This window comes from Siniperca chuatsi, linkage group LG10 (genome assembly GCF_020085105.1).
Source record: "Siniperca chuatsi isolate FFG_IHB_CAS linkage group LG10, ASM2008510v1, whole genome shotgun sequence".
Taxonomy (NCBI): Eukaryota; Metazoa; Chordata; class Actinopteri; order Centrarchiformes; family Sinipercidae; genus Siniperca; species Siniperca chuatsi.
This window is the reverse complement of record NC_058051.1, coordinates 128,575-154,805: the sequence shown is the minus strand read 5'-3', so window position 1 is coordinate 154,805 and position 26,231 is coordinate 128,575. Positions and strand designations below refer to the sequence as shown.

Below are 26,231 nucleotides of genomic sequence, written 5' to 3'. Positions count from 1 at the left end.
TGTGGGACCTTATATAGACAGGTGTGTGTGCCTTTCCAGATCAGGTCAATCAGCTGAGTTTACCACAGGTGGAGTCCGATCAAGCTGCAGAAACATCTCCAGGATGATCAGTGGAAACAGGAAGCACCTGAGCTCATGGCAAAGGCTGTGAATACTTATGCACATGTGATTTCTTTGTTTTTTATTTGTAATAAATTTGCAAAGATTTCAAACAAACTTGTTTCACGTTGTCATTACGGGGTTTTGTTTGTAGAATATTGAGGAAAATAATGAACTGAATCCGTTTTGGAAAAAGGCTGTAACATAACTAAATGTGGAAAAGTGAAGCGCTGTGAAAACTTTCCGGATGCACTGTACAGGAGGAGGGAACCAGTAAATCCAGACAGCCTGTACCCTCCTGACGGCTGATTGGACCAAACCACCAGTGAGGAAGTTCAACAGATATTAAGAATCTGTTAATAAATCACTCTGATTAACATCCGTGTACCTGCGAGCTTTAACAAAATACTTGGATTCAAAACCAGTAAAGAGTCCACAGCATCCACACGCAAAGACCAGCTGTATAATATCTTCGTGTCTCTGTAGGAGAACGTAACCCTGATGATGTCACAGCGATGTCATCGGGGTTCAATGAGCTCGACCCATACTGGGGACTAAAGGTGTTTTCACCGCGCTCGTCATGTGAACAGACAGGCAGACGAAGGCTCTGTGCGTGGTAACCATGGAAACGGCCTCTGTGCACTACTGCATCCCTGCCGGTACGACTGTCATTATAGGCTAGCTTAAAGCTATTCACAACGTCACGGCCCGATGCTCCGCCATGCGCAGGCCCTCCTGTTTATGAGGCCTGTATATCTCAGGGAACTCACGAACGGCAGGGATCAGCCCCTCGTCCACCGATTCGCACGGCGCTTCGCGTGTGAGTGAGACGACCACGACAGTTTCACGGGACCGCGCCCGCTTGTCGCTCCGCCTGCCCGATTGCCCGCGCCTCCCTACCTGCCCGCTCGCCTCTCATTGAAAGTGAGCAACAATGAAACATTGGTGACATCAGTTAACATGCAGAACAGGCTTTATGATATGATAGTATGCATTATTTTAATTAAATACAGGCAGATATGCTTTAGGTTGCCTTTCTGTTGATGGTAGCTACCATTTAGTGTACAATGCGAGCTTCCATGGTGCTGCCATTGTTGTGACGTCACACAGCTGCTTCTTCACGAGTCGGGGCAGGTGGATTCGCCCCGAGTTCACGAGTAGGAGCCCCGACTTGGAGTGGCGTCCCGCTGGGCTTTTTCTAGTAGGAGGTCGGGAATGTTCGAGTTCCGAGTTGCCCGGAACGACAACGGTCGGGATATATTGGCCTCCTCATCACTGGAGTGGGCCTTTAAATTCTGCTCGCTAACTATGACTGAAGTCCTCCGCAGACGGGTTTACCTGGGACAGCAGGTGAGTAAGACTTTGATGTGTGATGTGTTCCAGAGACAAACTGTGGACCAACAAGTCTTCATATGTTGCTCAAACGTTACTACACAGAGCAAAGCGAACACTATCTCCACCACAGACACATCCGCCCACTCCAAGAATAATACAAATAACACAAAACAGTTGTTTTATCAGGGCTACTACCAAACAACAGCCCCGCTGCTCCTGTAACCCCTAACCCTAGTTACACTATCCACAAATACTGTAAATATGTCTGTGCGTTCCACAGTCTCGTCCTCGTTGCATCAAGCACTCGGTCCTTTATTACTGAATCAAGTTTAAAGAGGCTTTTCACTGCTCACAGTTTGAGGCATCGTTCAGTCCCGACACACTGGGCAAGCTGGGCTTCAGGACTGCGTTCATGGGCATGTGGACAGAAGGAGCTGGGCCAGACCATGAAGCCGACGGGTCTGTCCACAACAGATGTAGCCTAGTACCTGAGGCGGGGCAGGGGTGGAGTTTAAAGTATTAGTGAGTCCAAGGACCTCAGAAGGGGGTCGATGTGTTACGTTATGGAGACAGGATCAGGAAGTGGTGTGGAATGGTTGTTTTTCTTTAACCAATCAATATTCAGGTGATTTAATGTCCTGAATATACACCAATACAGTAGGAGGCGGTGTGCACCGTGTTGGTTTGCAATCCACAAACACACAAAGAAGAAAAGGGTCGACAGCAGCTCAGAGAGAAACAGAAGTGTCGTGGGACACGAAGCTGCCTGAAGCACTGAATTATTAAGTGTTGAAGATGTTTCGAAGCATTTCATACAGTCAAAATGGCGACATCTGCCGGCCAAGGCCTTGCTATGTTTGTATAAATGGGTTAAATGTGAGACCATGGTGAAACAGTCAGAATACAAGAGGTCTTACTGCTTTTTAATGATTGTTATTTAGTTCTGTAAAGCTTGTAGTATGAAACCGCCCTGTGTTGCAGATTGCAGGTGAACATCTGAAGTCTGCAGAACAGGAGCAGACTCTGGAGGTGGAGGCCTGGGAGTTTGGGGGGTCTGCGCAGACTCTCAGCGGTTCCGCTTCATCGAAACATCGCGATACTTTGAAACGTCGAGTCGCCTCCTTCAAGCGCAACATCTGCGGGCAACAGCAGGAGGTGTATCGTGCTTTGGAAAACATTAACTATTACTACGTTATTATTATAACTGCTGTTATCTGTTAGGATTCTCATCAAACCTCTCACCCAGTTACTGACAGTGCCGCTAATTAAACGGGAGAAGCTTGTTAAATCTGCGCCCGCCTGAAACATTCAGTGACGCCCCTTCACGTAGCATAGATAGCTAACGCTAATTACTAGCATTCAGTAGTAACGCTAGCAGCTAGTTAGCCTGTAGAGTTTCACAAGCCGACGGGCCAGGATGCAAGAGGATTATTGGTGAGGAACGACCCCCATCCACGGTAAGTCGGGAAACCGAGACAGTTGACGGTGCGTTAACGTTACTCAGCAGGCTAACGTGACGTTAGTAGCTAGCTGCCGAGCTAAGTGAACTTCACTGGAAGGCTAGTTAGCTTGTAATTTAGCTTGGGTTCGTCCAGGCAGGACCACCAGGGAAGTTAAAGTGGCCTTAATAACTTCAGGACGAGGACTGGCAGACAGCTGACTGATGTGAGAGACCTGAGCTGGACATGTAACGTTTGACAGCTTGGTGACATGTTTCCCAACAGAGGCTAGCTTGCGCTGATGCTATCTAACGTCATAGATTTCAGCTTGGCTTTGTGTTAGTGTCACATTTAGTACATGGCCCGGTTTTTAAAAGAGTAAAATAAGACGTTTGGACCATGGCCGCAGTGTTACCTTCAAACTGTGTGAAAGGTCACAGGCCGCTGCTTCAGCACGCAGCCCGGTGAAGGTCTGCAGCAGGCCGGTGGAGGTCTGCAGCAGCCCGGTGGAGGTCTGCAGCAGCCCGGTGGAGGTCAGCAGCAGGCCGGTGGAGGTCTGCAGCAGCCCGGTGGAGGTCTGCAGCAGCCCGGTGGAGGTCTGCAGCAGCCCGGTGGAGGTCTGCAGCAGCCCGGTGGAGGTCTGCAGCAGCCCGGTGGAGGTCTGCAGCAGCCCGGTGGAGGTCTGCCTCAGCCCGGTGGAGGTCTGCAGCAGCCCGGTGGAGGTCTGCCGCAGCCCGGTGGAGGTCTGCCTCAGGCCGGTGAAGGTCTGCCGCAGCCCGGTGGAGGTCTGCTTCAGGCCGGTGGAGGTCTGCCTCAGGCCGGTGGAGGTCTGCCGCAGGCCGGTGGAGGTCTGCAGCAGCCCGGTGAGGCCGGTATCTGCTGTCAGTACTGCTGTAAGTGGTGATTAAACTCTACGGTCACTTCCCAGGCCCAGTTTGTGGCGCTGTGCTGTTATTTTGTCCACTCAGTAAATGTTTCAGTGCATTAAAGGCCGGGGAAGGTCTACTGAAGACTACTGAAGAACTGCAGGAACCAGACCCTGCAGATTCCCGAGGAGGAAGCTAACACGAAAAACTTCTATATTAAATATTTGATATTTAAATTGCAAACCAATACAAGCTGTTGAATTATACAACGGTAAAGCTGGCAGTATTTCAGATTCATAAATACTTTATTTATTATATTTTGTTGTTTTATTATCAACATTTCCCCTGAAGAGACTGCAGAGAGCATCATCACATTACATTTCCTCCTGTTGTCTTCCCACATCAGCAGAGAGGCTGTGAGATCAAATACTTCCCCGTTTCCACAGAAATGTTGTTTGGGAAACCGGAGAGTTTGGAAGTGTGCAGCACTGATTTGTCTGAAAAAGTCAAAGCTTCACAACAACTGCTTTCGATTTCATGTGTGCATCCATTTACACTTTGGTTCAGATGGGCGGCGAGTGTTTCCTGTAACTGATATTCCCATATAGTGATAGTGACACCTAGTGTTCACAATAGGAACTGCATTTTAATATAGTCAGCAGGCCACATATCATTTTGAAATAACTCACGAGCCAGATAAATGAAGGTGTCCGGCCGCACGTGGCCCGTGGGCCGCAGTTTGGACTCAGAGACAAGGTGAACGTATTTGAAATAGAAATCACATTTGTACTACCCTGCTGTAAATGTCTGTGGCTCATCTTCTTTCACTTCAAGTGGATTTCAGGGACACTTTAGTCAGAAATGTTTATAAGGATGTCTTTGATGTTTGATCTCCTGTCCAGTGCCATGTCTCTGGTTTTCCCACGACCCAACACCAACGCCGTCCACAGCAAGAAGGATAAGAGACTGATGGCGGAAGTGAATGCATCGCCGCTCAAGCATTTTGTCACGGCAAAGAAGAAGATCAACGGGATCTTTGAACAGTTGGGGGCCTACATCAAGGAGAGCTCTTCCTTTCTGGAAGGTACCTCCCGCCTGCCATTTGTTCTCTAGCGCCTTACAGACATGCACCCACTTTATGATAGTCTGAAGGCAATTTAACATGTCTGAATGTTACTAGGTTGGACCTGTAGTTACCATTTCAACACGATTCAAGTCTAAATTCAGTCAGATTAACGTAAAGACTCGCTCGTCTCATTCCACCTTCCAACATCTGGTTATTGTCTCAATCTTCATCTCTTATGCTCAGTATCAGTTTGCTAAAGCAGGAAACAGTGAAAGAGCCAATCTTAAGTTGTTAAGGAGACCGATCTTCTCACATCGGATCAGTCTATAAAAACTATTTTCCTCTCACGGTGCGACAGGAGCAGTCTGACAACATGCCAAATATCATGTAGTTTGGTGTAATACTGCCAAGCTAATACAGAGCCTATCTGTGGAAACTCCAAGTATGACAGGAATGATTGACCTCTGTCTGCCCTCCACATGTTAGATACTCACAAAAATGATGATCTGGACCCGGTCACCACGGAGGAGCAGGTCCAAGAGGTCCGGGGTTACCTCGCCAAGGTGGCAGGGATTGGAGAAGTGCTCGCCCGCAGGCACATGAAGGTGGTCTTCTTCGGGAGGTATGTAGGCTAAATCTGTTTCTCTCTAGTTTTAGAACTTCCTTTGTCAACACTGAATCAGAATTACTTGATTTGATTAAAGCGGCCTTTGTTTCTTCATTTTTAGTTTATTAAACTAGTTTCAAGCCCAATTCTGTGTAGCCATAAAAAATCTACAAATGTTAAATTTGACCTGAAGCTAGAGGATTAAACCACTAAAAGTAAAGCTGTGCAAAGGCTGCAGGTTAAATGCTGACAGACATGTATTTTGTTCTGCAGGACCAGTAATGGAAAGAGCTCAGTGATCAATGCCATGCTGTGTGACAAGGTGCTGCCGTCTGGAATAGGACACACCACCAACTGCTTCCTGAGGGTGGAGGGCACCGATGGCAACGAGGCCTTCCTCCTCACCGAAGGCTCGGAGGAGAGGAAGAGCATAAAGGTCAGCAGAGCTCACTGAGTGCCTTTACTCGACTATGCAGGTGAAAACGAGTCCAGTCTGTGGAGGTGCAATGTGTCTGATGCTGACGTTGTGTGTGTTTACAGACAGTGAACCAGCTGGCTCACGCTCTCCACCAGGATGAGGACCTGGACGCCGGCAGCTTGGTCTGTGTCATGTGGCCTAAAGCCAAGTGTGCTCTGCTCAGGGATGACCTGGTGTTGGTGGACAGGTCGGACACAAGTTAACACTATTTCACTAAAGGGACAGTTCAGTAGCCTGGGAACCAGACGAGTCTGGCCCCTCTCCCATCCAAATACATTTCCACTCGCCCTGGATTCGGTCGGGCCAATCACAGACGTTTGTCTAACGTGGGGCCGCTTTGATACGATGACTGAGTAGCGTCACCGGTCCAGATTTGCTCTGATTGGTTGATACAGCACAAGGCACCAGGCTCCCGAACCTCAGATCAAACTAGGCAGTGTGAATTATCTGGGATTATCTCCAGTAACCGGGTCCTGATTTCTGGAAAGAGACGTCGCTGTTGAGTTTTTCAAATGTATTTTTTTGGCGCCTTGAGCTCCACAAGCCGAGCGCCATATAGTCCCATTACATCCAAATAAGGCAGACATCTCTACGACCGATATCTCCAAAACTCGGCAGCTCGCACCAAAACAGTCTAGATGGATCAACAGCGCTACAAGTGCGAGGAAAAATATGTATTTTTGATTTTGGGGTGAACTGTCCCTTTAAGCTTTTTCTGTGGTAAAATGTTGAATGTCAAACAAATGACTCTTACTAAGCTGGTATGTGTATGCGATTATTACACTCTTATTATACTATAATGGTGGAATAACAGTTGCAAATTCGCAATTATATGTTTGACAATTAACCAGGAGTTAATAGTAGCAGGAATATCACAGGGACATTGATCCCTTCACACTTAACATGACAGGAATTTAGCAAACGTATCATCCGCCCCAATTGCTGACCACTTGATGAACTTTGTGAACACATGAGGAGTTTTTAGGTTTCTACACGGAGGCCTGAGCCTGTATGTTTGCTTTATCATAGAGAGGTCACAGCAGATTATACCGAGGCTGAGGTGGGGACCCCGTATGTAGTGGTAGCTATTTTTAAAGTGGTCAGACTGAACTGAATGAAATACAGATACCTCTATGTTTGTAAAAGGAGAATATTTCATTTCATTTTTCTCTTGCCTAAAAGCTGCCATGCTCACTTGCCGAAGACGGCAGTTTGCTTATTCTGCTTCTTGTTTCGCCCTCCAGCCCAGGTATCGATGTTACCACAGAACTGGACAGCTGGATCGACAAGTTCTGCCTGGATGCCGATGTGTTTGTTCTGGTGGCGAACTCTGAGTCCACACTGATGCAGACGGTGAGACGTGACCGCTGTCAAGTCATCTCTGTAAACAGATATCTGCGTATGAATGCAGAGTCTGTAGGCGCTCTGGTTTCCGTATGTAGTGCGCGTAGTATTGACCAGTCGTGTTTGAGCGGGCTTTGGTTGCATGCCGGTCCGTGTGGAGAGCAAATGCAGTCTCGGAAGCCTAGAGATTAGCTTTTTATTAGCTTTTTTAAAATGTATCCGCATTCAAGCCGCTGTGCTTCGAGATGGCTAATCGGCTGTAAACGATGGCCGCCGCACGGAAGTCTTGGCCTGGAGATCCGTTATCCGGATCTCCGAGGCTAAATTGTCGTCAGACGATAGCCGATGGGTTCCGAGATTGCATTTTAAGTTGAGTCGGTAGGTTTAATGGTCTGTGAAGGACCTGTAGTTTGAGACAGAAGCCGTCAGTCAGCTCTCGAACCGACTGAACCGTTGATGTCGAGATAAAAGTGGAATAATGTGCAGGACTGTTGTCGTAAATGCCAATGCAATGCTAATGTTTTAAATGTACGTTCCACTTTCAAACTGTTGTAAATGATGTGTTTCTACAGGAGAAGTCCTTCTTTCACAAGGTCAATGAGCGGCTCTCCAGTCCCAACATTTTCATCCTCAACAACCGCTGGGACGCCTCAGCCTCAGAACCTGAGTACATGGAGGAGGTCAGTCAGTTTCATCTGTCCACACCTACACCTGGAAACACACACGGAAACTAAAACCATGCTGCGGGTAACAGCGGGGCTGTCCGCTGCCTCCTGGCCCCCGTGAGAAGCATTTTCTGGGCTTCAAGATGAGGAGAGGACCTTGTTAAAGTGTTCATTGGTACCCAGAGCGAGCAAAGCCTGTGTGTGTGTGCGTGTGCTGAGGTGTAATACACTATCAACCTGCTGCTGACTCAGCGGTATCCTCAGATTAGGTACGTGAACAGCTTAACTGGTATTACCATTCCCATCGCTCCATGTGGTCTGCTGGAAGTGAACTGCTCCACAGTTCTCTGCACTCCCTGACTAATATCCCGTGTGCCCGTTTAAAGCCTGCTCAGGTCCCCTGGTGTTATCTAGCCGTGTTGATACTGTAGTCAGGTTTTATTTGCTCAGGTTTAGAACAATCTGTGGCTGAGACGTGACGCCGAATTTTGTTTGTGCTTCGTTCACAGGTTGTTGAACGAATAGGCCGAAAGCAACACAATACTCCAACAGCTACACCCAGATTCTCATTTTTCCACAAATGAAAATTTATGCCAGCAGCTTGGTGGCTCAGTTGTTACCACTGTGGCGTTACGGCAACAGTGGCTGGCTGGATTCATTGTCTGCAGAGTTTTGCCTGTGTGGCTTTCAACCCACAGTCCAAAGACTGGGTTCGTCAGGGTAATCGGAAACTCTAGATTGTCTTGATGTGTCAGCCTGTGATAGCCTGGCAACCTGTCCATGGCGTACCCTGCCTCTTGCCTAATGTGAGTATAGGCTCCAGCCCCTCTGCTGCTCTCAGCTGCGGCGCTGAATGATAGTGGTCAGCTTAAGTACTCGACTACTGGACTAATCCAGACGGTGGCATTGCTTCTTGTGCTGCTGTCCAGAGACATCAGCTGACAGCACTGTCAATGAAGAAGCTGTGTCCTTGTGGGTTTTTTCCCCTTCTGCAATAGTTGGTGCACTTCATGTTCAGTAAAGTGTGTTGTTGCTGTGTCAGGTCCGCAGGCAGCATATGGACCGCTGCACCAATTTCCTGGTGGATGAGCTGGGTGTGGTGGACCGAGCCCAGGCCAGTGACCGCATCTTCTTCGTCTCTGCCAAGGAAGTACTCCAGGCTCGTGTGCAGAAGGCTCAAGGAATGCCTGAAGCAGGTGGGGACGGTATTCAGTGTGAAATCAGTAAAGCAGTTCAATGAATATCAGAATAACATGGCCTGTGTATTAAATCTCACAATGCTGGAGCAGACAAACGATCACTCAGGTCACTGATGATCAGCCAGCCCGAACAGAGAGAGCAGGTTTCTGCAGTATCAACGTGGTGTTGTCCTGTTTCAGGTGGAGCGCTCGCAGAAGGTTTTCAAGCCCGAATGTTTGAGTTCCAGAACTTCGAGAGGCGATTCGAGGTAAGATCCTCGTACGTGTAACAACCAGGAATAAGACTTTAATGGGTTTTAATGGGTCACAGATTTAAATACTAGTGAGGTCATCTATCAGTTATGGTCTAATTGGGTATCCATTTTATTTATCACTGTGACTTCAGTAACACTCCAGCATTGATGGAGGCAGGCTCGCAGTTTCTCCCTGCTTCCAGTATTTGTGCTAAGCTAGGCTAAACACGTCCTGGGCCTTTCTCTGTACAGGACACACAGAGGTAACTTGGCTGACGTGGCAAACAAGCATATTTTCTTTTCAAAAATAACTATTGTAACTTAGGCTTATTAGACTAAACGCTCTAGGTGAGAGTGATAGATGTGTGTTAATGACTGTGCAAAGTAACTAAGTAAGTAGTGAAGTTTCCAGTGATTGATGCCCATCTCTCCTTGTTGAGTTGATGTGAGGATTGTTGTGGACTGTTGGCCTGTCTGCTGATGTGGCTGCTGTGTGTAGGAGTGTATCTCACAGTCAGCAGTGAAGACCAAGTTTGAGCAGCACACAGTGAGGGCCAAACAGATCTCTGAAGCCCTGCGCCGCATTATGGATTCTGTACACATCGCTGCACAAGAGCAGAGGTGAGTCCGGTATTAAAAGCAGATTGTACATGTGTATGGACAGAGACTGTAAGTGAACCAGAGACTGAGGGCAGATGATCATATGTGTTAGCTTTACACTGGTACATATCTGGGCTGCAGGACTGTAAGCACTCTTCATCCAGTGGTGGAAATATTGGAGACAGAATTTACATAAATGTTTTTTTTATTGTGACAAAGACACCATCTACAATTTACAGTGTTATCAAATATCAGTCAGGTGTGTGTGGTGTACTACACCTGCACCATGACCTTCCCACAGACCCTGCACAGACTGTGTGTGTGTGTGTGTGTGTGTGTGTAGGGTCTACTGCCTTGACACCAAAGAGGACCGGCAGGACCGATTGGAGTTTATAGACAAGCAGTTGGACCTGTTGACCATGGACTGTAAGGCCAAGATCAAGAAGATTACTGAGGAGGTGGAGAGACAGGTGAACCCCAACATGACATCATAACATACCTGCCTTCTCAGCAGTGGGACAGCTGGGCTTTAAGTTCCTTCCTGAATGTCAGTGATGATTTGTGAAGCGATGGACTCGTGGGATCAAATTATTTCCTCACTTATCAAATAAAAGTTCAACATGTGTCACAAAAGAAGTGTTAGCAGATGCTGACAGTCCTGGTTCAGTTCTAACGGAGCTGAAGGGAACTCTTCAACAGGAAGTAGTTTTCACGCCTGCTCTCTACTCGTGTTCAGGTGTCTAATGCCATGGCAGAGGAGATCAGGAAGCTCCATGTGCTGGTGGACGACTTCCACATGGACTTCCACCCATCACCAGTGGTACTCAAGGTCTACAAGAACGTGAGTTTAACATCTTGGCCAAGCCTTCTGGCTGACTACACCTGCCACTTTTTATTCTGCACATCCAGCTGTGAGTGTGCACACAGCTGCTGTGCTGTCCGTACTATCCACTTTTATTTATATAGTCTAATATCACAAATTTGACTCTGGGGGCTTTACAATGCTTTATAACATGTGACTCCCTCTATCCTCAGACCCTCGAGTCCGAAAGGCACCTTTAGTCCAAACTGTTGGGGGGAACAGTACTGATACTGGTCCATGACAGGGAGTCCCTGTTCTCACTACAACCTCTCCTCTCACACAGGTGCAGGATGTACGAACATGTCAGCAGTTAGCTGTCTGTCAGCTGTTGTGTTTGTGGCGATCTGTTGTGGACTCTGTGTCGGGGCCTGTACACACACTCAAGCACAAGTGCCCTCACTAGCTGATTTACAAACACAGCTGAGCCTGTACTGTGTAGTGGATGGCTGAATACACACACGTAAATATTTCCCAGACAGATCTGTCACTAACTGTTGGAGATGATCCTTGCTCCTCTCAGTCTCTTAGACTCGGTTTGTTCCTCACAGTCCACGTAGCTGTCGAGGCTCCCGGTTTCCCCCAGATTTCTCCTTTGGTGTTCTGACCACCTCCTGAGCTGGTTTGATACGTCACATTTATATCAGCTTGAAATATGACCGTCTGAGATCAAAAAGGATACAAGTGTAATCCTGAATGTAATGACTCTGATGTGTGTGATCCTGAAGTATTCCTGCTTCCAACAGGATCACTCAGAAATGTTTTCCACCCTCCTACAGTCAGTCTGGTATCTACATGCAGCACAGTGCACAGCTCATCCCTGGCCTCCTGTTGGCTCACTGAACCTGTATAAAGCCCATGTAATCTGTGTTATGTAAGAGCAGTCCGGATGTAAATGCTGCTCCTGTCTAAGCCTTTCTATTAACATCTGTGACGAGTGGAAGCACAGAAAACGGTTCTCCTTTCACTTTAACCCTGAACCCGACTCGAGCACTATATCTACATGGTTAGTATTTGAGATACAAAGCACTTGGATCCATGGATGACCGAAGCAACTGAGCAACTGTCATGATTATTCGTTTCTGCATTCATTCTTTCACTTACTCTCCTACAGTTGTTATATTCACCCTCTTGAGGCTATTAGTTGGAATGCCAATGCTGACAGGTCACATTAATCTAGAGTCACTGGGCCTCGTGCAGGAACCAGTCGTACAAACATTTGTTCGACGAGCGATTTAAGAGAATTTGTGGCATTCGCCAATTTTCTCGTACTGTTTCGTGTACAGACAGTCGGACTCTCTCCCCCGGGGGGGCGGGGACACTCAGACCTGAAGTCATAACACCTTATTCTGAATACTGAAATTAACTAAAATAAAATGTATAACTAAAAGAAACTTAATGCTAAATTAATATTTTGTCCACCATATAATCATCATCATGGCTGCAAATTTACTTTATTATTTTTAATGTTTATTTTTTAGACTAAACCTCAGCCCATCTAAGTCACGGACCACTTTGAAGCGATTTGTAGCGTCTAACTGCATGTTACATGGTTCCCTCTGGGTTTCTGCCACAGTGCAGCTCTGCTCTGATGACGTGTCGTTGGCAGCTCTATCATTAATATTTCCTAATTGTTTTGGGTCCTCTGACACTAGACGCTAAATCTCTCTGCTGATTTCCAGCAGCGGAAACACTTCTTCTTATTCTTTAGGAACATTTTTATGAATGAAACTTGCCCACAAACAGAGCAGATCAGGCAGCCGTATGTGGACGTTTTAGGGGCATCGATTATGGTAATGAAGAAATCTCCCGAACGCGCACCTCGTCACGAACAGGTGGTGTTCATCAGGCTGAAACCAGAGATTAATGACAAGTTTGCGCAGGTAAAAGAGTTTGGTGAATCTGACAGAAAAAGGTACGAGAGGTTTAGGATAAAAAGACAAACTTGTTCTTGCATGAGGCCCAGTGTGTGGTAGTGTGGATGTACATGTAAGGAAGCTAAACGGCAGCGGTTGTGTTTTTGACTGTTTCTTTGTTGTGGTTGTTTTTCTTGTGTTGAAGGAGCTCCACCGGCACATTGAGGAGGGTCTGGGCAAGAACATGTCAGAGAGGTGCTCCACCTCCATCACCGGTGCCCTGCAGGCCACACAGACAGACATGATCGGTAACACTCCTCCTGTTTACATACCTGAGACAGCTGACCACAAACACCCACCTGTCTACTGTTATCACTGGCTTTAATGTACTGCATGTACTGCATAATGCCACTGGCTACATGCGTGTTACACTGTTTACTATGACTGTAGTTTCCGTATGTAGCCACGCTGTGTGTTACTGACATCTGTGGTAAACTGTGACTGAATATATTATCTTGACACACACACACTGAACTGTTTGCTGTGTGTGTGCAGAGGGTCTGAAGCCTCTGCTGCCCAGCCCGGTCAGAGAGCAGGTAGACAAGCTGGTTCCTCGTCAGTGCTTCAGCCTCAGTTATGACCTGGCCTGTGACAAGCTCTGCAGTGACTTTCAGGAGGACATCGGCTTCCACTTCTCTCTGGGCTGGACCATGCTGGTCAACCGCTTCCTGGGGCCCAAGAACACCCGGCGGGCCCTCATGGGCTACAACGACCAGGTAACACCTTCAGGAACATAAACCCCCTCTTCCAGACCAGTGTGACTGAGACTGAGCAGATTTATAGTATGCTGAAAGGGTCTAGATGAAGAATATTTGTCCCTGAAGAGCTTATTTTGGCAGATGGCATCCATAATGGACTCAAAACACAGTGGGCCTTATGCAGGAACATTTTCATATTCTTCTCCTAAACCTCTTATTTTCTGTGAGGTGTGCTCGTACAAATGTTTCAAGTTAGATTCAGCAAACCCTTTAAACTGCACAAACTTGACGTAAATCTCTCGTTTCAGTTTGATGAATGCCACTTGCTGAATCGTTTTCATATTCATAGTCCCTAAATTACCACATAAGGCTGCCTGTTCCACTCCACTTTGTGGTCAAGTTTCATTCATAAAAGAAACCTCCACACTGAGGAGCTTCAAGCCCTGCTGTTGGAAATCTGTCAGTGGCTTGTTATCACAAAGCCGCACTCGGTGGCAGCTGGCCAATAGAGGGCGCTAGGGTCCCGCCCTCCCTGAGCCACAAAAAAACCCTTAATAATAATAATAATAATAATAATAAACATTGTCAATATTTGTGTGTTTGAAATACGGGGTGCACCCAGTAATATGTGTAAAATATGATAGAAAATCATTTGCCAACATAAATGCTTTTCCTACACGCCCCCTCCGCCTGTCTGCAGGTCTCAGCAGCTCTGGGGCGATGGAGAAATCGCCCACAGGAGGCGGGTCTGAGCAGCAGTTTAGCTAAAGATATGAACGTATGACATAAAATTTTGCCAATCAGCGCCCTCAAATCTAATCCGAAAAGGGAGATTGTTTTATCTCCCAGATCAACCTGACCTCACAGTCAGACGGCAGGTTAGCGAGAAAGGGAAGCAGCGTATGCGATGCAGAGTGAACATCGCTACGCAGCTGGACGGCGGCCACAGGATCGCCGTGAGGAAACACAGTAATTGAGTATAATTCAATTTAATTCACTTGTGAGAGAGTTTTAGAGCAGAAGTTTGCTGGAGTTTACTATCTCTACACCTCAGAGCACCGGACTCCCATGCTTCTGACCTTTCAAGTGTCTGAATACCAACTTAACACCACTAACTGCACTTCATGTTTACTTCTCCTGATCTTTGCCTCCCAGTTGGTTTCCCCAACAAAACAAGAAATCTCAAGAAATAACCATTTTCTATTATATGTTTTATATTATACTGAATTCGCCTGTGTGGGTGACCAAAATAAGATGCACTGATGTGTTTGTCAAGGCGTTACTTTATTTTATGTTGGAATAAAACAATTGTTAAATATTTATACAAGTGCAAAGTAGGAATTCCTTTTTGATACCTTCACTTTTTTGCATTAAATCATTCTGGGATGTTTGCTGAAATTGACCGGATGTGGCACAGCCCTACCTAGAAGATTTTCCACCAGCCGCCACTGTGACAGAAATAAATGTTTTTACAGTTGTCTCATTAGATGACAAAGAATGTCTCTAAAGAATTCAATTCAATTCAGTTTTATTTATATAGCGTCAATTCATAACAGAAGTTATCTCATTGCACTTTTCAAACAGAGCAGGTCTCGACCGAACTCTCTAAATCCCATAGTGGTCCCAAGAAAAGGTGGTCCACCACTTAAGTGGGTTAGGGTCAAGAGGATGTGGATTACACAATACATGCCCCTATCGGCTGTTGTTACACTGCTCGGCGTTATAACAGACCTGCGGCAGCTGCTGCACAATAAACCTGCTGTCGAACCTCTCAGTAAACTGGCAGCACATTACATTAATTTGTTTTGTTTTATGTTTTTATTCTAGTTGATATTTGCAACTTTTTAATCTCCAAATTCATTCTTATTAAAGCTTTGATACAGAGTTTTATTGTAAACAAACAAAAGTTAACATTGAGTGTCATCAAAAGTCATTGTGTGAATCCTTGAGCTCTAACAAACGTGTTGAATGCATTTTTCTTCAAAGTTTGAAACCTGCATTGTTTACATCAGTGTTGACTAGCTAGCAGTCTTCTTCTCTCCTGCCTTTGCTGGCACACCTGTAGGACAGAGGAATAGTGGGACACCATTGGCAGGAATGTGCATTGTGCACGTAGACAAACACATAATCATAAATAAAGTGCTCCAAAGCGCTACTAGAAGAACCTTTTAAGGCATTATTAATTATTATGAAGTCTCATATGTCACAAACAGGACTTTTTCCTCCTGTATGTGACTTGTGTGACAGACCCGGTCCTGAATTTTGTTAAATATGACGAAATTGGCGAATGAGACAAGTTCTCTTAAAGGTCCAGTATGAAACATTTGGGAGGATCTATCGCCAGAAATGGAATATAATATTTGTTAGTATGTTTTCATCAGTGTTTAATCACCTGAAAATAAGAACTGTTGTGTTTTCGTCACCTTAGAATCAGCCTTTATATCTACAGAGGGAGCGGGTCCGCTTCCACGGAGACCGCCATGTTGCACCGCCATGTTTCTACAGTAGCCCAGAACGGACAAACCAAACACCGGCTCTACAGAGGGCCGTTAGCGTTTTTCATGAGTTTCGCGGCCACCGTAGTTTCTCCTCCACACTTGGAAGGGGAGGGCGAGGCGAGCGGTGTTCACATGGCTGCAAACTGCAGTTTCACCACTAGAGGCTGCTAAATCCTCCACGCTGCACCTTTAAATCACTTGTACATGTTATTTAGGAATGAATCACAAATTGTAAATTAGTTTTTTGCATGAGGTCGTTGTGTAATGGAGAACAGTACATAAAACACTTAGATTTCCTCAGTAAACCATTAGGGCTGAGGTGAAATATTCATGTATTTATTACATTTTCTTTGTCTATTTGTTGAATCTCTCGAGTCAGTATTTGAAGCCTTGTTTATTCCTTTCTGATCTGTGAACATCTTAGTTGTCAGGTCTCACTCTTTTTGGCCTGAGAAAGAATAAACAGTAATAGTCTATAGTAGGGTTGAGCGAGTATCCGGTCTGTACTCGTAAATATAGCAACTTTTATTTAAAACTGTGGCTGTCGTGTAAATAGTTTTCTAATAAATATAGCAATTTCTGATCAACCCATATCAATTTCAGGCTTAAATTAATGTGGTCAGGTTAACCCCGCCCACTTCAGGTGTAAGCCCCACCCATGTCCCGTGTAAGCCCGCCCTTTCTGAGTATGGATACAGATAGTTTAGTTGATTGAACGGATACAGATAATGGTGTACTCGCTCATCCCTAGTATATAGTATATATTTATGTTCCTCTGTACGTTTCTGTACAGTCGTCCCTTTGAATGTTCTGTACTCGTAAATCACTCGTCAGATGCTTTTCATATTAGCAGCCTAATTATCATGTAACTAAATGACCTAACGTACGACGAGGTGACGCCGGCGATAACAGTCGTGCCGGTCTCTGTGCTGTCCCTGCAGGTCCCCCGGCCCCTGGCCCTGACTCCGGTCAGCACCAGCATGCCTCCGTTCCCACAAAGCTCCATGACCCAGGAGGAGCTGATGGTCTCCATGGTGACCGGTCTTGCCTCCCTTACCTCCCGTACTTCCATGGGCGTCCTCGTGGTTGGCGGCGTGGTAAGGACACACACACACACACACACACACGATCAGATGTGAATGAAATGTGAATAATAAAGAATAAAGCATTTTGGTGAAAGGCGAAAGGCGTCTGTGGCTGTGGCTCAGCAGGTAGAGCGGATCGTCTGCTGATCACAGGGTTGGCGGTTCAATCCAGTCCACGTGTCGCAGTGTCCTTGGGCAAGACACTGAACCCCAAATTGCTCCCGATGGTTGGCCAGCACCCTGCGTGGCAAAGACCTTGTATATGAATATAACCATTTACCATTTATCAAAAAGTGAGATGTGGTTGAAAGTCCTGGCAAAAGCTTGTGAGTGGACCTTGAGTTACATTTTTTGTTTAGATATTCACTGATCAAAATAATGATTCAGCAAAGAAAACAGGATATAAATAAGAATTTTATATATATATATGATACAGGAGTCCTGACTGTAGATTTGTTGATGTGAATTTGATCCTGTATGTTTTTATTGCGTCTTCCGACATCATGAAGACTCCAGACTAGATAACTTAAAGGTGTGTTGGTCTGTGCAGATCTGGAAGGCAGTGGGCTGGCGTCTGATCGCCCTGTCAGTGGGTCTGTACGGGCTCCTCTACATCTACGAGCGACTCACCTGGACCACCAAGGCCAAGGAGAGAGCCTTCAAGAGACAGTTTGTGGACTACGCCAGCGAGAAGCTGCAGCTCATCGTCAGCTACACCGGATCCAACTGCAGCCACCAAGTCCAGCAGTGAGCATGTTCACCACACACACAGTTACAGTTACACAGGCGTTACTCTGCACCGCAGCGCACTCGTGTCAGTTTCATGAGTGATGTGAAAGAAGACAGTGAACAACACAACTTTATTTTAACATGAAATGCCAACCAGTGAACTCTTCGTTGCTCTAATGTTTTCCAACCCGTTTGTGTCCCTGCTGTCTCTGGTTATCAGGGAGTTGGCCGGTGTGTTTGCTCAGCTCTGCCAGCAGGTGGACGTCACCCGTCAGAACCTGGAGGACGAAATCACTGACATGAACAGCAAGATCGAGCTGCTGGACAGCCTGCAGAGCAAAGCTAAGCTGCTGCGGTAAGACCCTCACCACACTCAGCGTACTGTACATATACAAACAACCAGACAGCAGGACGAGTGTGCAAGAACTACGTGTTTGAGTGGTGGCGGAGCATCATGCCTGTAAAAGCTCTGCGGTGGGACGACATAAAAGAACACGTTAACTGTTAAAGGTTTGAAGTCACCGGGTTTCCTCCTGCTCTGTAACGTACACCAGCTCCCGTACTGTAAGGCAAGTTTATTTATGTAGCACAGAGGCAGTTCGGACGGCTGTAATTCACTGTAAACATATGAACCCCAGAGCCGTGAAGAGGAGCTCCACCTGTGTGTGGTGTTCAGACTGACACTGTGGGATCCTCCAGGTCTGTGTCAGACTGTATGACATCAGTGTTTGAGGCACGTCACATGGTGTGATTAATGTCTGGTCAATAGTACGTAGTTGCCACAATGGAAGAAGGTAAAATATGGAAGAAGAGACACATCGTACACCCGCACCACTCTAGAAAGTTTAGAAATGCAGCAAAAAACAGGCTTTGGCCAAAACCCCGGCGCTGTTTTCTGACTTCATTCACAACTGTGGTTTATTCTGATTGGTGGCTCGTCGCAGCAGTCACAGTGGGATTTTGGTGCTAAAGTTTTGACTCTGTGACCACTGTTGTGGATTGACGACCAAAGACTTCACTATGCTTATGCTCTAAATCACAGTGTGTCACGGCCTTAAACCAGATACATTAGAAAATATATCTTCTCTCCGTCCACACTGAGCTAAAACAACAACTCCTAAAAATGGAGCTTTGTAAAAACGGAGGGAAGGGTGGATACATCTGAAGAAGCTGGCCTCAGGTTTTAGTTTAACATGAAAACCTGACGTGTGCCTGCTGAGACAGTACAGCTGTTGTCATTTGTCTGTGTGGATATTACTGACGTGTGTGTGTGTGTGTGTTTGGTTGTGTTAGGAACAAGGCGGGCTGGCTGGACAGCGAGCTCAACATGTTCACGCAGCAGTACCTCCACCACAGCAAGTAAACCACACTGAGCACCACCCTGAGAGACTGAGGAACACCTGAGGAGCAGCTGCTACAGCTGCTGAAGGTTCCCCTCTAGTTGACACACTTCTGTATTTTAATGAGAGGAAATACTCAACAATGTTCTCAACAGAAGAGGACAAATAGAAGGGAAGTTTGGAGTGGACGGAGTCGCTGGGTAGTTGTGATATGGAGACGAGGACATGAGCTCTGTCCTGTGGTCAGCTGGTGACCCGTCACACAGAAATAAAAAGTTAAAAACAGGATCAGCTGTTAGATAGAAGCCACAACATGAAAGGGTTAACCACAGACTCCAGAACCGATGCTCATGAACCTCAGGTCTCCATGTGGCTGATGGATCTGACTCCAGAACAGAAGTCTGCCCTCTCCTTGCATCCTTATGACCACCGTTGAGTGACTCTTCCAGCTTCTGTCCTTTAGATTTGATTCCAGTTCACTCGGCCACATTGAACTTGTGTAGATTTGATTTTGTATTTATACATTTTGAAGACTGTGCTGAAGTAAAAGGCAGTGCACGTGAGGGGGGGAGAAAGTGCTGTATGTTAGTAGGATAATGCAGTGAACTGAAGACGTGTAAAATAGTGAATTTATTCCTTTTTTCAGAGGGCGAAGCTCTGAAATGATCGTGGTTGAGTTGGTTGTGAAATGGCAAAGAAACTGTTGCTCACAAGAAAGAAAACGACTATTCACTCTTAGTTCTCTGAGCGCTAAGTCAAAGTGATCTCACCTGTGCACCTGAGACTTCACGTACTGATGGGTGGTTATTCAAACTGTTCACTTTGATGGCATCTAAACTTGCTATGACCCATTCACCCTAAATAACGTCTGCTTTTACTGAGTGCGTTTCCTTTATTGTTCCTTCTGACAGTAAACATACATCTTAATTTTTGTGAGGATAAATTGTTTGGCCTGTGAAGTAATTGAATAGATTTTAGTTTGTTTAGATTCCTGTATTTTATAACGTAAAGGACAAGGCTACAGTTATTCTATATTTATATTATTTTCATCAAATCTCACGTTCAGACTCAAACCAGCAACACGCCGGTCCGTCTCTCAGTACCGTCTCACTTCCTGTCTGCGGCTCTCAGCTGCGAGCCCATTGGCTCCTGCTGAAGACGTGAATCTTTAACAACACAAATATATAGTTTGATGTTTAAAAAGGATCAGCCATTTTGTAGTTTTTATCAGACCAACAGGAGGAAACAGTGCGTCTGTTGGGGACTATTTCCAGCGGCGGATGAATCCACGTGTGGTGCTGTAGTGAGTGTTTGGGGCAGCAGGACGGTGTGTGTGGGGCGGAGGCAGAATAAACTACAGTGTGTGTGTGTTCGTGGTGATGAAGCAACACACACTTTCACTGCTGGTTGAGTCTGAACATTAGGATTTATTGACGAGAAGAAAAACAGAGAATATCAGCAGACCGACTCTGTAAATGATTTTATTCAGTTGCAATGTTTCGCATAGCTACGGAAGATGATTAGGACCAAATGCTAATTGTTAAATAATTCAGATTATTTCCTCTGGATTCTCCAGACTGGAGTCTGATGAACCGGTCCATATCAGCTGTGTCCTCTATTAAGTAACTCATGTCAGTAGAGAAATGCCAAAGACGCGTTTGTCCACCAGAACCGAAGTTTACACTGTAAAATGTCCCACTCGGCACATATCCTGGTCGCTATTCTTTAATAACCACATTTAAGAGATTATTATCAGAAATATTAACGATATCTCAGCAGAACCATTGTTTCCCATAAACACATGATCAGATTCTTTAAACTGTCCGGTATCGATATCAGTATGAGCCTATAAAACCCTGCGGCACAACTTTATTTCTAGTTTTCAGAATCCAGACTTTTCTCACTATTCACAAATGAACTTCTTTCACGTTGCCCTAATTCTCTTCCGTACGAACGTAGTTTTAGAGAACAGTGTGTTTGATGTGAGAGTCCTGTGTATGTTTGTCCTGCATATGATGGAGTATGTGAGAGTGGCCAGTTCCAGCAGAAGGCCCCTTTTCAAATGAAATTCTACTTTTTGGTTTCTAAAATGTGTATATAATGTCATTTAATAATTTGCCTTTCAATTGGAAACAGCGGGGAAATGCTGTGGATGTGCCTGGATTAGTCCAGTATGTAGAAGTCTTGTTTGATTGGGCCGTGCTGTAAATGAAAGCCATACACTGCGTGTTGCCAAGTGAGCAGCAAGGCTGTCGTACAACACGTCCGTCAGAGCGAAGACATGCACTTTATCGATTTGCTGCTTTTTGATTTTTGTTTGTTTTTGGAAATATAAACCACAATAGATGTTCGGCTTCAGGGCGGTGAGAGTACCTGCATGCTGTGTGTCCTGTTGAAATGTTAAAACATCTGTATGTATGTAAAAAATAAAGGTGACACAATGCTAATCCGCTTTATTTCAGTATATTGAACATTTGTGGAGCAGTTGTGACTGTAGAGGCTGCAGCTGTTCGTCCGCACGACTGCACGTTCACTTTAGTTTGTTCTGGAGCTTTCAACCACAGTCGCTAACTGAGGCTTGTGAAAACAAGTGGTCGTGTGTGTGTGTTTATTTAAAACAAATTAATTATTGGTCGATATATATCATATAACATACATGGAGTAAATATCATGGCAGTCGACCCATTAGACTTCCATACAGTTTGTGTCCAAATGTAAACTGTGGCCTGATATGAGAGGAAAGGTCGGCGGGGGACAGTCACTTACAGTCGTCATGACGATCAGGTCAGTCTGCTGCTGGTTGAGAAAGACGAACGTGTTGAACAGAGTTCAAGCAGGAAGCGACAGTCATCACGCTGAGGCTCCGCCCCTCAGCTGTTATCCAATGATTTCACCGGGTTCTGGTCGCAGGCTTTCCTCTCATCCAATGATCACCGTAGCTGAAGAATATTTCAACTTCCCGGGTGTCCAAGGTCATACCTGCTCACATGGCGTCTGCTCTGCTGCGTTCACTGTCACTCTGCTGCACTTGGCAAATCACAGGTGAAAGCTGACCTAAACTAGATGAGCCCACATCTTTAGTGACCTCGCTGTCAACAGTCTCCAGAACCGCGTCCTGAAGAGAGAGGCCCGATGAAACCAGCGAGGTCTATGTTGATAAAAGCTGTAACTGAACTGTTGTCAGCTTGACTTCTATACAGAGGGCCGGGACACAGGACAGCTCCTTCACAGGCGAGCACGCAGGTGAACTCGCAGAGCGAACTCGCAGGTGAGCACGCACACGTTCCAGGTTTTTCTTCCTGTACTCTGCTGCACTCAGTTCAGTTCTCATATGGAGGAGCGGCTCGTGATTATTTATATTTATTTATATGTATATGTAATGTCTCCATTATTTTGACCACCCCTGTGTGTGTCCACCTAGGCTGCTGATTGGCTAACTCTGGGTAACTACCTATGAGTTCATTGTACCTTCTCTGTGCGCGAGCTCACATCTGAGAACATTAACTGACCCGATCAAACATGGCCGACGCAGATGGTCGTGGACCTCAGCAGTGTACATGCACACCTGGGGGGTACGTACCTGGAAAGATTGTAGAGTAGCTCAGAGGATTAAATTCATCAATCATGATCGTTAGCAGAGACTTCGACATACATCAAAGTAACAGAAAAATGGTTGAAATGTTATTATGTAACAATATCCAAAATAATTTACAGTGTTAAATAACTTTGTGTTCATGATGACACGGAAACACTGGCCTTCAGTTTAGTTCATTAAATGATACAGGTGTGTGTGTGTGTGTGTGTGTGTGTGTGAATTAATGGGTGAGAGTCTTGTTGGCATAATTCATGCAGATCTGTTTGAATCATAACTTTTGTTTTAACTCGACATTTTTCTGCTGTTTTGTAGACAGTTTAGTTTTTTTAACAAATGTTTTTTAGATTAAACACAATGAAATCACAGATTGTCATCACAGATTGATGATAAGGGTTAGGCAAATATTTGCTGTTCAGATTTAAATGTTCTATAGAAAGCGATGATGGAAGCCAACCCTCCACCACCACCTCCTCCTCCTCCTCCTCCTCCTCCTCCTCCTCCTCCTCCTCCTCTCTGTGACCTTCCAGCACATTTTATTAGCATGCAGCTTTTCCAAACAGGGTTTGCATATCTGCGTGTGGCCAGCAGGTGGCAGTATGATACCACTGACCACCACGGCCTTCATTCAAATTCATGCAGCCAGTTTGTAACAAACTAAAGTTGACAGCATTTCAGGGCCCCTTTCCTCAAACGGTCCCAGAAAGAGGTTTATACGTAGTTAAGGACTGAACCATGTCATTCTGTTATTCTGTCACAGTGAAATAAAAAATGTCATAAAGAACCTCCTAATTAATCTCCTAATTAATTTGAGTTTGTAAGGAGAAACTATGAAATGAAACATATTAGGGCAGAGCGCTGACTGCTGTTTATTTGAGTATTATTTTAGCACCGGCTATTCTTTAAAGTCTTTGATATAGTTTAGGTGTCTTTGTTTCTAGTGGCCTCCGGTCACAGGTGTGGTCGGGCCGCTGCTGGTGGTTTGTGGTGGCACATTTTATTAGTGCGGACTTTGGTCTGTGTTATTTGTTTCACAGGTAGGATACTCCCAGTGCTCCACCAGCAGGTACAACATGGTGCAACTGTCTGTCCTCTCCCTTTCTTTTCTATTAGAGTTTTAGTAAATGTTCTTAATAAATAGCCAGTTATGGCAGATAACCCACACTGACTGTTGTGGCCTCTTTATTGAAGGCTGTGTCTCAGTACAACTACTAATTAATTCCAGGTATTTACCAACTTTAAGAGCTACGCTAATTAAAATTGAGGCTTTTTCACTGTTAAAAACTGAACTGTCCAACAGAACACAAGGTAGTCAAAATTAGCTGCACATTCACCAGCTACAATGCTGCTAATTAATAAGTAATAATAATAAAATAAGCTACACTAGCACTATGACAGGGGTCATTCTACAATACTTTTACTTAAATTATCTGAAAATACTTCTGTACTATAACTTAAAATTTTGAATGCGGCTGTTTTACTTGTAACACAGTATTTTTACATTGTTGTAATATTACTTTTACTGAAGTAAAGGATATGTGTACTTCTACTGTGTGTCAACACAGTGGCCTCACATCAGTCAACCTCTGTAATATTACAAAATCATCAAAGGTCAAACCAGAAATGAAGACTGTGAGATGCTGTTGAAAGCTAGTAAGTGGACCTTGAGCTACACTGACATTAGTAGGTTAGTGATTGAACACAGTTTGTACTTTTTTTGGAACTGACATAGCAACGAGTCCTTAAGCCCAAACCGGGAACAGGAAGTCATTTTCAGATACAAACGTTTCACTTTCTTGAATGAAAGAGTTGGTTTTAGATGAAACATGCAGCTTATTGAGATCATTATGATCTGTTAGTGCAGTTATCACAATTTAATTTTAATAATGAAGTTATTAACATTCTTAAGTATATATGATCAAATATACAACAAAATAACAGTTTTTACATACAATTAAAGCTGCTTTTTAAGAGATTTTAGTAAAGTTTCATTTTCACAGCAGACTGATGATGAGAACCTCACCAATCACGCACCAACATGATTAATATTAATATCTGAAGTTTAACAGAGATCAAAGTGTGGAAACATTGTGGAGAACAAAATGACATCAGTAACAACACAGGATGGGTGAGGTTCTCTCTGATGGACGTGCACAGACTTTTCAGTGATCATCATCAGTCTGCTGTGAAAATGAAACAAATATCTTCAAAAGCAGCTTAAATTGTATAAACAATATTCAGCAAAGTGAGTCCATTTTGTAAGTTGTTCAAATGACAAATTCCCATTTTAATGTCTATTTGTCAGTTTTAGTCGAGTTTTAAAGGAGAACTGCTTTTGCTTCTTTTTCAGTGCACAAACTTTTATTTTGGATATTTGATCATGTACAGGTAACTCTTCATTATTAAAATTAAATTGTGATAATTACACCAACCGATCATGATGATTTCTCAAAAAGCTGCATGTTTGCATCTAAATCAAATAATTAGCACATTTAAAAACAACCAAAGTGTTGTACAAATTAAAGTCAACAGCACAACAATAGCGAGTAGAATGGCATCAGTAGCAAAAAGACACACAAGCACTTTCACTCAGAGTGATAAGGCACATTAATGATAATAAATCACAATGATATAATAAAAGGCAATATCAAAATATGCGCACAGATGTGAAACAAAATAAAATCATAGTTATATCAACACTTTCATTATAAATCTAAGAAAGCGAAACATTTGTATCTGAAAACTTCCTGTTTGTAGTTCAGTCTGAAACGTCTTAACTGTCAACAAACTGCACTTCTGCAGGTTTGGGCTGAAGGACTTGTCGCTATGACAACAGTTCCAGATTCATTTTTAACCAGCTTTAAAGAACCAACAGATCCAGACTCGTGTCAAATTATCATCATTATAATCTGAAGAACTCTGTGAAGCACCAGGACCTGGTCTCAGTCCTTAAACAACCAAGTTTAAGGGATCTTTAATAAAAACATTTACGTTAGACATTGTGTTTAAAAAAAAAAAAAAAAAAAATGTATTTCTGATAATAAAATAATTCTTTGATAATGGCTTCAGATTCTGGTGGTGTCTACATCCCAACAAAAATCCCCAACAAAAATCATACATAATTTTGTGACAGGATGGGCCTGATTTTTGCAATGTTGTGTGACGTGAAAGAAGGCAGACCTTGAAGTTTGTTTCATGTGGGAGTTAAAGGATAAATCCTGATCAAAGATAACTCCGAGGTTCCTTACGGTGCTGCTGGAGGCCAGGGCAATGCCATCTAGAGTAACTATATCTTTAGATAATGTGTTTCTGAGGTGTTTGGGGCCAAGTACAATAACTTCAGTCTTGTCAGAGTTTAACATCAGAAAGTTGCAGGTCATCCAGGTCTTTATGTCCTTAAGGCATGCTTGAAGTTTAGCTAACTGGTTAGTTTCATCTGGCTTGAATGATAGATATAATTGAGTATCATCTGCATAACAATGAAAGTTATGTGTTTCCTAATAATATTGCCTAGAGGAAGCATATATAAGGTGAACAGAACCGGTCCAAGCACAGAACCTTGTGGAACTCCATGACTAACTTT

General features: G+C 44.6%; 1 protein-coding gene across 2 annotated transcripts; it reads left to right on the top strand.

The window, feature by feature from the left end:
- Positions 1-2,525: 2,525 nt before the first annotated feature.
- mfn2 (mitofusin 2) lies at positions 2,526-21,503 on the top strand. Of its 2 annotated transcripts, none has more exons than XM_044212424.1 (18): positions 2,526-2,891; positions 4,642-4,823; positions 5,292-5,427; positions 5,686-5,848; positions 5,953-6,077; positions 7,135-7,243; positions 7,807-7,914; positions 8,942-9,095; positions 9,279-9,346; positions 9,831-9,952; positions 10,275-10,401; positions 10,668-10,772; positions 12,852-12,954; positions 13,202-13,422; positions 16,844-16,999; positions 17,538-17,734; positions 17,937-18,071; positions 19,010-21,503. In XM_044212424.1, the coding sequence occupies exons 2-18, from the start codon at positions 4,646-4,648 to the stop codon at positions 19,077-19,079; spliced, it is 2,277 nt and encodes a 758-aa protein (XP_044068359.1). In that variant the 5' UTR covers positions 2,526-2,891; positions 4,642-4,645; the 3' UTR covers positions 19,080-21,503. The 2 variants fall into 2 exon arrangements, with proteins under 2 accessions (XP_044068359.1, XP_044068360.1); XM_044212425.1 differs by lacking the exon at positions 2,526-2,891 and adding an exon at positions 3,652-3,766.
- The last annotated feature ends 4,728 nt before the right edge of the window (positions 21,504-26,231 follow it).

Coding starts and splice junctions, on each gene's coding strand:
- mfn2 (XM_044212424.1), top strand. CDS start 4,646: ATGTCTCTGGTTTTCCCACGACCCAACACCAACGCCGTCCACAGCAAG. Junction 4,824..5,291: donor GAGCTCTTCCTTTCTGGAAG/GTACCTCCCGCC, acceptor TCCACATGTTAG/ATACTCACAAAAATGATGAT. Junction 5,428..5,685: donor AAGGTGGTCTTCTTCGGGAG/GTATGTAGGCTA, acceptor TTTGTTCTGCAG/GACCAGTAATGGAAAGAGCT.